Consider the following 12,753-nt stretch of genomic DNA (forward strand, 5'->3'; position numbering starts at 1 on the left):
GAAGGGGGCGTGGCCAGGGGCGGCAGTTGGCGGAGGGATCCTGCGCGCGCGGAGTGCGGCTGAGAGGCGGTTAAGTGGGTTCCGGCTGTGGCTTCTGCCTCCTCTCCCGACGCCGCCGTCGTCGCTCCTCGAAGCCTCCGGACGCTTCAGCCGCTGCTTGTCGCTCGCCATGGTGAGGGGGCGGCCCGGGGGCTGCGAGGGGCGAGGGGGGGTGGCGGCGGCGCTCGGCCGCTGTGTGTGTGTGGGGGGGGGGGGTCGTGGCAGCGCCTGAAGAGACGCTACCTGAGTGGGGAGGCCGCTTCCAGGGGGGGGGGGGTTATCGAGGTGCTGTCACGTGGGCGGTGCTGCGAGGGGGCGGGAAAGGCAGGCAGGCCCTGGGGGCGGCGGCCTGCACGTGCCCCCCCCCGTCCGCCTCGAGCGCTGCAGGCGGCGGGGGGAGAGCCGGGGGCGGCCCGGGCCTGGGCTGCGTGGGGGCGGCTGGCTCGCATGCCCGGGCCGGGGGGAGGCCTGGCTCGGCGGTGGGGTGGGGGCGTGGGAGAGACCCCCGAGAGGAGGCAGCTTGGGCTGGGAGGGGGTCAGGCTTGGGGAAGGCGGGGGAGCCGCGCCCGGCTGGTGCCTGTTCGTGGGGGGTGCCGTCCGCTCCCCCCCCCCCCCGCCCTCGCAGCCGCCGCCCCTTCAGGTGAGGGATGAGTTCGGCCCCTGCTTGGCCACGAAGCGCCGCAGCCCCGCGAATTGCCAGGCCTCACGGTGGGATGCTGGCGCCACGTCTCTCCGGGTGCCCGTTCGTGGGGTGGCGACGGAGGTGTTCGGTCGTTGCTTGGCTTGAGAAGCGATTGCCGGGCCTTCTGTCGTGGGACCCTGGGGGAAACGTGGCGGCGGCCAGAGCCGCTGGCGGTTCCTTCGGCCAGTTCTGCAGCCGGCACCGCCTCCTTGGAAGTTGCAACGGGGACGCCTTCAGCTGCGAAGAATTGGAAAGTGGGGCCACACGGCGGGGTGGTTGTAAGAGGCGGTTGTAGCGTCATGAGCCTTAGGAAAGGTAACGCTGGTCCCTTTGGGATTTGCGTGGGGCGGTAGCTGTGAAGTCCGTGCGTTGTGGAGGGGGTTGGAATAGATGGTCCTTGGGGTCCCTTCCAGCTCTGTGTTTCTGTGAGGTTATGGAAGATATGTGGAGCAGCTTGGAAGTGTGACTCAAAACTGGCTGACTTCTGGAGAGGCAAGAAGGCCCGGTGGATGCATTTTTGGTTTGGTAATTCCAGCGTTTCATGGATGGTTCTCCCCACCCTCTTCCAAAGTTTGGATTGGAGCACTAGGCTGGGTGCCTGGTCTCAGGCTGGGAAGGGAGAACTGTGGGATGAAGAATAATTGTCACCTGTTTGGAGCCCCTGGATCCTAGCCTCAGCTGCAGTTTCCAGCTCATGAATGACATGCTGATTCCTTCCTTCCAGTGCTCAGGCCTCACTCTGCCCATTTCAAAATGAGAGGGAATGTTTCCTGTTTGGATCTGCATTTTCCTTTGTCAGTTTTTGGTAGATAATCCAAGCCCATGGATTAATATTTGCTGGCTAGCTGCTGTCGCCACGCTAACCTACTTCTCAGAACATCTTTCTCTCAAGCCATTTAGAAAGGTCCTAAAGGGCAGCCATCTCTCGCTTTCCCAGCTGTTGAGTGTGGGAAAGTGTGGATCTTGTAAAAGTAAAAGTGAAGCTGGGGTGGGGTGGGGGCTACCTGGGCTGCCTATTAAAATAGATGTCTGCTTCATGCCAGCTTGCAGTGCATTACATCGGACAGTCCATTCTTGTTGCTTTCCCCCCCTCCCATCTAGCGGACCCTGCTCTGGATGACATCAGCCATGCTCAGTCAGAATTAAAGCCCTTACTCTAAAGAGAGCTTTTAGCCAAGATGAAAATTCGGTTATTTCTCTGCTGCCTCTCTCCCCCCCCCCCCCACCATTGCCTCAGGTGGTACATGCGAGACTCCCCCACCCCAAGCTGAAAAGATAGATGAGGCAGTTTGGGAATAGCTGGTCCATCTTGAACACTGGCTCTCCTCACTTCATTGGTGTGACCCTTTTATGGTGCAGTGAAATAACTGGCCCCAACTGCTTGATCATCCTGGCTTTTTTTGCTGACAGCGAAAGGGCTAATGTCTCCCCTGCAATCTGCTCTGCTGAGCTCACTTCTCCCCCAGCACACATTTACCTGTAGAAGTCCCTTTGGCTGGAGCCAAAAATGGATATTTCTAGAATGTGGGAGGAGGAATTTGTATAAATGCATTTGCTTTTCTTCTCAGGGAAGGGGCTTCTTTCCCTCCCTCCTCTCAAGGTTGCACCATTCTAAGTGCTGCAGCCTTGGCAGTCCCCAGGGCTGTCTGCATTTCCCAAGGAGCAGCTCTTCAATAGTATCGGGTGTGCTGAATGCCTTCTGCTCTGGCTCTTGCTGTGCTGCAGTGTTGAATAGCCAGGACTGCAGGGGAGGCTGGCGGCTGGAGGCCAAGCCATCCCTGTGTGGCAAGTTTTCTCTTCAAGAGCACTGAAGTGGAATGTTAAAACAAGCACACTGTAATGGGTGCTGGCTGCATTTCACACTCCTGGTCAGTGTACAAACATGAAGAAATGGTGCAGGCAACCCCAGTGGGGCCAGGCAAGGGAGGATGCAGCAGATCTGCTGCTGTCCCTCATGGGATGCCCAGAAGTCCCTTCAGGCGGTATCGCAGCTGGATAAGGAATGGGCTTTCATCTTTATAATGCATTTTATCATTGAGAGTTAGTGGCTGGTTCGGGGTCACCCAGTAAGTTTTCACAAATAAAGTGTGAGGGTTTGAGCCTGGGTCTCACATACTAACCATTACACCACAGTGTGTCTCTTCTGCGTTAGAATTAAACATTGAATCCAGGAAACTGCATTGGAATTACTGGGTTCTGAAACCTTGCTAAATTTGGAGCACATCACTGCCATGCATGGCGCTTTGCACAGGACAAGGTGACAGGTCATGGCCCCTAGAATCTCTCAGGTTTGGCAGGATGGAGTACAAGGGAGGAAGACTGTGGTTGGGGTCAGATTCCTCTGAAGACTGTGGCATCCCAGTCGAAATGAGTCAGCAGTATGGTTTTGCCTCTTTTCTGCATTTAAGGAGGAGAAGGGAGTATTGCTGTAAGCGTCACATGACACAGTTTGAGGACATTCCTAAGGAATTCAGAAATGTGACTGGTAGGCCTTGATCTTGGATTTTCCTCATCTTCACCCTTCTTCTGGGACATCATGAAACCATAATTATGTATGAGGCTTAGATACCTTATAACTGAAGGATGGGGATTCTTTGGAGTGATGTGATTGATGGGTTTGTATTTTAGACTGGGAGGAGATTTCCCCCATTTCATGTTGGGTAGTGACCCCGGGCTTTTTACAGTCCCTGTGTTGTGTAGCTGGATCCCCCCTACGTATGCACAGGCTCTGCTTTGGCTCCCAAGTTGATGGTGATCGTGCTGTTCCAAGGCTCTTTGTGCACATCTTGTAAAAGCAGGAGCAAAGCTGAGTGGTTTTGCCTGGAGTGTTAAATGCCCATTTTATTTTGCGTCATCGTGCCAAATAAGATCATTTAACATGAGGGTGGAACTCCTGCCCCTTTAACAGCCCTTCACCTGTGGAATGATGAGATCCAGTGGGAGTTAGACATGTGTTTGCGGGTGGCTTGACCAGATGGTGCAGGCAGGCTGTGCAGCAGTAGTTCCATTCTGACTTCTTATTCTGAGGATGGATTGATGAGTGCGTGTAGCTTGAAGCTCTTTGTGAGCACCTGGAGTGATATCCTCCTCTCTTTCGACCATACCTGAGACAGAGGAAGTGGTGTTCTGAAAGCTCTTCCTGCTCTTGAGAATACTTTATTTACATCATCTCTACCCTGTCTCTCCCCAGTTGAGACTCAAAGGTGACTGGCATTGGTCTTCTTTCGGACATTTTATCATCACAACCAGTTGCATGAGGGGAGGTTAGTCTGAGAGGGTGTGACTGGCCTATAGAATGTAGCAGGGTCTAAAGCCAGGTCTTTGCAGATGAAGAACTTTGGCTTGCATAGCCTGTGACCCACCTCTGAAAATGCATCCCAGCAGTCTGTCTGCTTTTGCCATTGTGGGAACCAAGCACAGGAGGCTAGCAAGCCCCTGGGAGATCTGCAGGCATGTCTGTTGGCCAGCCCCCGTTTCAAGTTGGTGAGGCTTAAAGGAGATTCAGAGAATAGCATGGGATGTTTCTTCCTGAGAGCTGGTGTAACTCGCAGGGCTTAGTGAAAGATCTTGAAGTCTGATCCAGGGAGTGATGCTGACTCTGCTTTTCTCTTTTAGGCTGACCAGCTTACTGAAGAGCAAATTGCAGGTAAGTCCCCACATTTTTGACAGAGGGTGGGTAGCTGGTCTTCTCCTGGAGGTTGCTCTTGGTTCTCAGTGAGGTCGCTGCTAAAGCATGTATAGAGAAGGGAAGGAGGCAGCTACTGATTTCCCCAGAGCGAGAGTAAGAAAGGGCTTGCTTGGTAGCCTTTATCTTATTTTTACAAAATAGGTTGTTTCCCCAGCTGCTGGCATAGACGTGGGTGGACAGAGCTGCAGAAGCCCATCCCTAGGCACTCAGACAATTGGGGTGAGAAAATGTCGACCTGCTGAAGGTGCCAGCATCAAAATTTAAAGCATTGTGAAGTTTAATTTTTTCTATTTCAGGGAACTTTTAAGCCTCACTGAGTGAAGTAGTATTCAAGAGCAAATAGAATTGTTAGTTTTCCTCTCTCCTAAAACTTCAGAATGGGCTAGAAATCTGTATAAATGTCAGTTATAGTTGGTGGCAGGTATCTGGTCCTTACCTGGACTCCCGACTCCCTCCCCTCACTCCCGGCTTCCCTCCAGAATTCAAGGAGGCCTTCTCCCTCTTCGACAAGGATGGGGACGGGACCATCACTACTAAGGAGCTTGGCACTGTGATGAGATCTCTGGGGCAGAACCCGACTGAGGCTGAACTGCAAGACATGATCAATGAGGTGGACGCTGATGGTGAGTGGCTGTACTTGGGGGGAACTCTCCAGTTTGACACCACAGAGAGCCAGATGTGGGATCAACACAGCCAGTGCATGGATTTAAACAAAAGTTTGATACAAGTGAATTCATTTGAATTTGATTTGTGTCATTTGAGGAGCAGATCAGCAGGAGAGAATGGTCGTGCCAAGACCCCTTTCCTGCACAGCCTTTTCCTTAGGAGGAGGAAGGGAATGCAATACTAGCACATTTGATGCAACCGGGTTAATGAACATGATGGGAATGATAGACGAGGTTGGGGTTCAACTGAATGCTGGAAAGCAAGAGTCAGGAGTGTCCTGGGAGCTGTGAGTTCCTCGCCCAGTCTCCTAGGGTCGTGCAAAATACGGCATATCTGCACTTGACTTCTGAGGTGTTCCCGGCCTGATTTGGTCATTCAAGGTGGTGCGCACCCAGTCTAGCTTAAACTGTAGTAGCATGTTAATTGGAGGTCATCTAAGATGAGTGGAGGCTTAAGTAGGGCATCCATGCTCAAATCATCCTTCCGGTTCTCTTCCTGTTGACATGACAAGTCTCAGGGTCTTCATCAGCCAATAAGATCATGAAGATTAAATCTCCTTCAAATGGGCTAAGACTTGCTTTGTCCCCAGGGCTGACCATTGTGGAATCTCCAGCCCAGGTAGACCATCTACTAGCTCTGTCTCATGGATGCTGATTACTCTTTTCAGGGAATGGCACCATTGACTTCCCAGAGTTTTTGACCATGATGGCAAGGAAGATGAAGGACACAGACAGTGAGGAGGAAATCCGGGAGGCTTTCAGGGTGTTCGATAAGGTGAGGATGTGGAGGCCATTTGCTGTTTCAGACATCCTTTCAAGGGCACACAGAGTTGAGAAGGGAACTCCCTTGAAAGGAGCAGACCTGGAGTTGCTTTCTGGTCCCCCCACCGCTGTCAGCCTGTGGTGAGAACACACAGTGGACAAACTGGCACCTGTGGGGTGGGTGGGACCAGCCAGAGAGCATTAGGAGGTTCCAAGCCAAGCCACCTTCTGTAATGGAGATGGCTTCCTAGAGGTGATGCCCCCTTGGTGCCTGCAGTGAAGTGGATGGATGTCAAGATGGCTCTTTGCTTTGGAGAAGAAGTACACAGGTACCATGAAAAATGTCAGTGGCCACGCTACAGATCACTGCCTTAAACAGCCCTTTCTGCTTTCAGGACGGGAATGGCTATATCAGTGCAGCCGAGTTGCGTCACGTGATGACAAACCTAGGGGAGAAGCTGACGGATGAGGAGGTGGATGAAATGATACGGGAGGCAGACATTGATGGGGATGGGCAGGTCAACTATGAAGGTGAGGAGCTGGGGGGTGGGGCATGGCAGCTGGGGAAGTTGTCTGTCTTCTGTGTGCAACACTGCAACTGGGTCTAAAGTCCTGAGGCCTCGCGGAAGAGAAAGCGTGGCCAAAGAACTCTTGGGCCCTCTGTAGTGCTGCTTGGACCACACGTGGACCAAGCCTCAGGTTTCTCACCGTCAAGCGAGTGCTGTCAGCATTTTGAGAGCGACTTTTGAGTCTCGTGCTTTGTAGGCAGGAGATGCCGTGGGCTGCTGGTGCACCAAATTTCACCCTTGGCTAATGTGGAAATACCCTCATGAGTCAGCAAGCAAAGCTGAAGCTGAGACTGTATGGCATTAACCAATTAAAACAGCACAGCTTGCAAGCTTTTGAGTTTTCTAGAACTCTGTATCAGGCAGGATATTAACATTTTAAAAAAGAAACTTTGGTCAGTTCAGGGGTTGGCTAGTATCAGGTTGCACCTATGGGTGTCTGATTTTTCCTGTTTCTTCCAACTTGTTACACAATTCCTTGGTGGCTGTCAGAGCCAGTTGAGCATTCTGTCCAGGGTGAAGACAGGCATTAAGATAATGGCCTGAAAAGTTCCCCTTGCTTTTGATCTAGGCTGAGGAAGGGTTCTTGGAACTTGAAAGCTTGTACAATGATGTATTCTCCTGGTTGGATTTTGCTGTGGATCTGTGCAGCTGTCTACATTCTTTTGCCATCTCTGCTGCCCTGCCTTGGATATGTTCAGTAAAGCCAAACCCTGATAACACCCTTCTATTTCCTTTATTGAGGGGCAGAAGTGGGCCTTTTCTCTGATATCTTTCAAGCCTGTTGGATGTTGTCTTTAAATGGGGTGGTTTTGAAAAGGCAGGCCAAGTTTCAGTGCTTACTGGCAGAGTCGACCCAAGTGATTTGCAGTTGTGGTGTTCTCAAGGGTATTCTTGGCTCGGGACTTAATTGGCAGAGTGGCTGTCCTAGCATGCCTATCACCTTTCCTTTGCCCTCTCCCCCTTTTTGCTTCACTTACAGCCTTACTTGAAGAATGTTGATAAGCCACTTAGCAATAATACTAAGCCTACAGTGGCTGTCAATGAAAAGAATGTAAATAGAGTCCTCCTGGAGAATTTCTAAATGGAGCTGAAGTATAGCGCTAGCCACTCAAAAACCTGATAGACATCTTTAGGGAGATTTGCTCCCTTTGCCCTTCAGGTGCCCACAGTGCTTCACGATGGGACAATCCATGTGAGAATATAAACAAAGACAGAATCAAATACCAGTCCATCTTAATAACTAAAAGCAAGTTAAAATCATAGATATCAATACAGTTTAAAGCTGTAAGATCAAGACATTTAAATGCAGGGATGATTTTGCTCATAGGGCCTTCTGAAGTTTTTCTTTTTAAGTCTTTAAATGATTCTTGAAGGCCTGTAATGAGGAGGCCAGCTGTCCCTCTTGGGGGAAAGAGTTCCAACGTTCAAGAATTGTTGCTGAGAAGGCCTTTGGTTCTCCATGGTGTGTACTTCTGACAGTGTGGTATCCCACAACAGTATCTCCTTAGACAGTTTTGCAGTGTGGGAGGATATGGACAGATGGAGATAGTTCTAGGAGCCCGTGTGGCTGGCCCAAAGCTGGTGTGATGTACTTGCTCTAGTCTCCCATTAACATTTTGGAAGTAACATTCTGAACAATTGAAGTTTTCAGACTGCCTTCAAAATCAGCCCCACATAGAGCATGTTGCAGTAGTCCAGTGGGTTGTTATGGGGACATATCTCAGCTGTGGCCGGATCTGCCTTACCAAGGGTTTTGAAGAATGTGTAAAGCTTGTTGTATAATATCTGGCATTTTCTTGGTCTTAAGAGAAGGTGTTGCCCTGCTAAGGTGTTGGGATTTGTTGTCATGGACCAACAGGTGCCTACAGTGTTTGTAGTGGAGTGCACTCCCCTGCAGAGACCCAGCTCCTTCAGGGCGGTGGGGGGTTTCCCCTATCTGCTAGTTCTTGGGTAGGAGCTGGGTGGGAGCTGAGTGGGCTTCACATGAATGAGCAGTCTTCCAAGAAGAGACCGTGTTCCTTACTCGTTCCTTGTTAGAACTCTGTCTGAGAGGAGGGCAAATTAGTATTAAACTGAAGTGACTTTGGGCATCACTTGGATGAATGGTGAGGGGTTGGGGGTGGGAACTGATGACCTCCAGTGTGTCCTTACTATGTGATTGGGTGGGCATCTGGGTGGAGCTTCCTGACTCACTTCCCTTCCTTGGCCTGTGTCTCTTGCAGAATTTGTGCAGATGATGACCGCAAAGTGAAGCCTGCAGAGCGGGCGGCTGGCAGTGCCCATTCTCCTTCGATACTTTTTTCTCCAACACACTCTCTCTACTTAAGTAACCTGGTTCTCTAAGCAAACAATCGGCTGTGGAATAAATCTGACCAAGCAATTAAAAAAAGAAATCTTCCAAGCTGCATGATAGCACTCCCCTCTTCCTCTTCTTGCTCTTCCTTCCTCTTTTCCCTTCCTCCTCCTCTTCCTCCCAGTGCAGCCCCTAAAACCCCAGAGAACCCCCAGCCTTGTGGATGTCTTTGTTTCCATCGGGTCTTCTGTTCTGCGGTCTGTGCTGGCCCTTCTAGGGCGCCGATTCTTTCTTTCTTTCAAGAATCCACACGATGGGGTGGAGAGAGCTCAAACCCTTCTTAATCGTGTTGCATGTGTCTGGCACTGTGGTTGTGCGCGTTGACCTGGCGGTCTCCACCAAAGGTCTTGCCCCAAAGAACACCAGGGGTATAAGGAAGAAACTGGGGGGGGGGTCCTTAGTTTAATTGGGAGGGGGGGAGCCATCCAAAACACTTGGAACGTGTAGCTGAAAGTGGATTCCAGAGAGCTCCATCAGCATGATGGGGGAAGAGGCTGAGGGGGGGGGGAGGTTGACAATTGGCTCTTCAAATAAAATAAAAGTGCCCCCCCCACCAACAAACCACCCGCAACTTCAACTTTTGTCTCTGCTCTTTAACCCTGTATAAATTGTAAATGTCCTTCCAGTTTCCTAAGCGTTTTTGTCCAGACATCGGAGCTGCTATGTAAATACCTAATTCTGCAGGCCTGTTTGGGTTGCCCGCGGATGCTTTGATTGGCAGCTGGGGGAGGGGGGAAGGGGGTAAAGTGTGGGGATGGAGCCGCAATAAAACAGTGAAGCCACTGCTGAGTGAATGCAATCTGCGCCAGGACTCCTCCCCCCCCAGCCCCCTTCGTGTGATGCTTTTTTTGTAGTGGCTCTTGATTAATGCTCGTCCCGCTGCAGCTTGGCTTTGAATGTCTGTGCTCTTGATGTTGCTTTCCTTCGCCTGCGCACCCCCCTCCCTTTCCTTGCGGCAGACGGCATGAGCCGCAAATTGGCTTCTCTTTTTTCACATTTATTTTTTAATCAATAACAACAACAAAAAGTTTGGGAGGGGAAACTGAAACCAGCAGCGGAATTTCCCTGAAACCGGGTGAATGAAGAGTGCTTTGCGCGCAGTCCATGGATGGATTTGACCACGCCTCCTTTATTTCCGGTCTTCTGCACCCCTTGCGTGAGCAGAGGTGGAGTGGTCTTTGCCCAAGAGCTTGGAGAGGGGCGTGGGGGCAGGTTGGAACGAGGGTGTCTTTGAAAGCAGGTGGTGTTGTGTTCAGTTCAAGCTGTGAAAATAAAATTATATCAATGTTTTCCAATAAAATGCAGTGACTACCTGAAATGGCTGTTGTGACTTTGAACTCAGCTTTCCCTTTACTAGGATTCCTGACTTGCTTCCTTGTTACACCTTAGATGTGTATCTCCTCTACTCTATCTGCCCCTGGACAGAGCACTTCCTTTGGGAAACTAACATGGAGCGGCTCTCCCTCCAAGGTTTTCTGCTATTTTAGCTGATGTGCGTAATCCCCTTTGAATCTCCCTCTCTCCCTCTCTCTGCGTGTGCGTGCGTGCGTGCGTGTGTGTGTGTGTGTGTGAGAGAGAGAGAGAGAGAAGGGGGGGGGACCAAGGGTGAGGGGACTGAGTGACACCACCCAGTCAGGCTTGGCATGAGCAGCAGTTGTTCAAAAAGGGTGCCGGTGTATCCTGGCCACATTTAAATGGTCACGTGGCTGCTGGTCCTCCAGGGGCCATCTTTTCCAGAAGCACACATCCTGGTTCTTCCTTTACAGTCAACAGTCTTCTGTAGTGAATAGTTGTCCTCTCCTTGGAAAAGAGCTCACGGAAATGCCACTTAAGGTTAAGAAGGGTTTGGGCCCTCATGTATTGGAGTTGCCAGCATGCTCCCTGTTGAATCCTGCAGAGCTGTTTATTTGGATATTTGAATCCTGCTTTTCTTCCCCCATGGGGATCCAGAGCGGCTTACATCATCAGTCTGTTCTCCCTTTTATCCTCATGGCCCCATTAGACTGAGGATGACTGGCCCAACTCGACACGTTTCCGTGGCACAGTGGGGATTCACACCTAGGTGTTCACACTCCTTCACACTGGCTCTCGGCCGGCAAACCTTTTTTTTTGTGGGGGGAGGGGGGCTCTTTGCACCAGATGAAAGCTACTACTAGCACAGGGGAACTGTGGGATCCAACTTTGTATTCTGAAGCTGCTGTAGACTCCACACCACCTTACAGGTTTGCAATGCATGTAGTCTTGCAAGCTGCCAAAGGGAAAACAAATGCAGTATTCCCTTTCTTAGGACAGCTTCCAGTATTTTGATTCCAGTGTTCTGGGTCTGCAGAGATCAGTAATGGACTGCTCCAAGGCCATATCTTGCCTCCTAGGTTTTTCTGCTTCACGGGCCAGCTGCCAGTGTTTAATTTTGAAGATGTTTTGAGAGGACTGACAGGAGCAGCAACCTTGGTGGAGGGCTGCCTTAAATCCAGTAGGCCCAAAGGGGCCTGCTGTGCCAGTCTCTACTCCTAGAGCAAGGTTGATCTCAGTTATTTTGACTGGGACAGCATACTGTTGAAGGAGTGAGAGAACTGGCCTGCAGACCTTTTACTGTTCACCTTTCTTAAGAGATTATGCTAATTTTCAGAATGCAAAGTGGCTGTTATTTTTTGAAATGCACCATGCACTTGGAGCATGAGACTCCAACGTAGGTTGCAACCTTCAGATTGCCAAAATGGCAGAGGAAGCAACTTCAGCACATTTCATCCAGTGTTCCCTCTGCCCCCACTACTGTTGAGTTCCAAGTGAGCTGCAAAGAAATGGTGGGCAAAGCTGCAGCCAGGTAGTTGGGTTGGTGGAAGTATGTTCCCAAATTTCTGGCTTCTGCATTAATGTCAGGGATGCTCTCCAGCACTCACAAAGGGTTGTGGTGTAAGAGGAAGAATGGCTTTTGAGGAGGCTGCCTGATGGGCTTCTGCATGAGTCACTGTTCTGGGAGTGCCTTCTAATGGAAAGATGATGTAGCGGGCAGCCTTTTTGTGGGACCCTAGCAGTTCTCTCACAGCACAGTTTGAGAAATGCTGCTTTCACAGTCAGTGGATTTCTTGGTTGTGACCTTGGACAACCTTGATGCCTGGAGACAAATTTGTGTTTGAACTTGCTTTTCTGTAGGCAAAATGGAGGTGGAGCCCCCCTACAACGCCAAAAAGAACATGCTAGGAATTGTAGGACTCATAATGGTCAAAAGTCTCATGAGGCCGGCTGTAGTGAGGAGAATTGAGGCGGGGGGGAGCTGACAGCGTTCTGAACAGAAGTTTAAACTTCTAAAAACGTTTAACTCCCTCTTGTATTCCTGTATTAGAAGCCAGACAATAGTTCCAGCAGTTCAGGCTTGTGCTTCCAACCCCCCTTCTGAAATGTCTTCTACCTGGGGGCCAAAGCTGCCAGCCCAGATTTATGCCCCTGTAGTCAGGTAGCCGGGCTATGGAAGAAACTGCCTCCCGGGCAGTTGTCATCTTTGCCTGCAGCAATGGGAACAGGAAAGTGAAAAGTGAACAGAATCTAGGAGGAGCTGCACTGCCCTCCTGAGAACTGCAGAGGGAGCAAGACACCAAGGGAAAGGATTTGGATTCACACCTTCCAGAGAAGGAGCTCCCATTCGCTTAGGAGAAGCTACTTTATATTTTTCAGTTGTTCTTCCTAGAAAGCCAAAGATGCCTCCTGAAAGCAGCTTGACTAAGTGCCATTTTCTTTACTCAACATGCAGGCAAATAGGCCTGAAATCTTGGCATACAACCGGATGAAGAGTTCTGGAGAGCTTGAAAGTTTGCATGCCAGCGTGTGGATTTTGGTTGCTCTTAAAATAGTTTGCTTTGGATAAATGTGCAGTCTTACCTGCTCTGTCACCTAGCAAGTCTTGATAATTGTCACCCTTGGTCACTTTTTCTAGCTAAGGGTGCTTGGTAGAGACAGAAAGTGTTCTGTTCAGCATCTAGCACAGGATGAATGGTAAC

The 12,753-nt window shown here is 50.5% G+C and overlaps 1 protein-coding gene across 3 annotated transcripts in view; it reads left to right on the plus strand.

Annotated features, from left to right (window-relative positions):
* Positions 1-12,753, plus strand: part of CALM3 (calmodulin 3) — a 27,386-nt gene continuing 14,633 nt past the window's right edge. The window contains exons 1-6 of one of the 3 annotated variants that reach the window (XM_054998730.1): positions 1-172; positions 4,337-4,367; positions 4,889-5,032; positions 5,743-5,849; positions 6,232-6,367; positions 8,628-10,076. In XM_054998730.1, the coding sequence (XP_054854705.1) occupies positions 170-172; positions 4,337-4,367; positions 4,889-5,032; positions 5,743-5,849; positions 6,232-6,367; positions 8,628-8,656 (450 nt within the window). In that variant the 5' untranslated portion in view covers positions 1-169 and the 3' untranslated portion in view covers positions 8,657-10,076. Of the gene's footprint in view, positions 173-4,336; positions 4,368-4,888; positions 5,033-5,742; positions 5,850-6,231; positions 6,368-8,627; positions 10,077-12,753 lie in introns of those variants that run through there. The other 2 variants (XM_054998731.1, XM_054998729.1) reach the window with 2 other exon arrangements.

This window comes from Eublepharis macularius, chromosome 15, assembly GCF_028583425.1.
Source record: "Eublepharis macularius isolate TG4126 chromosome 15, MPM_Emac_v1.0, whole genome shotgun sequence".
In the NCBI taxonomy this organism is placed as follows: Eukaryota; Metazoa; Chordata; class Lepidosauria; order Squamata; family Eublepharidae; genus Eublepharis; species Eublepharis macularius.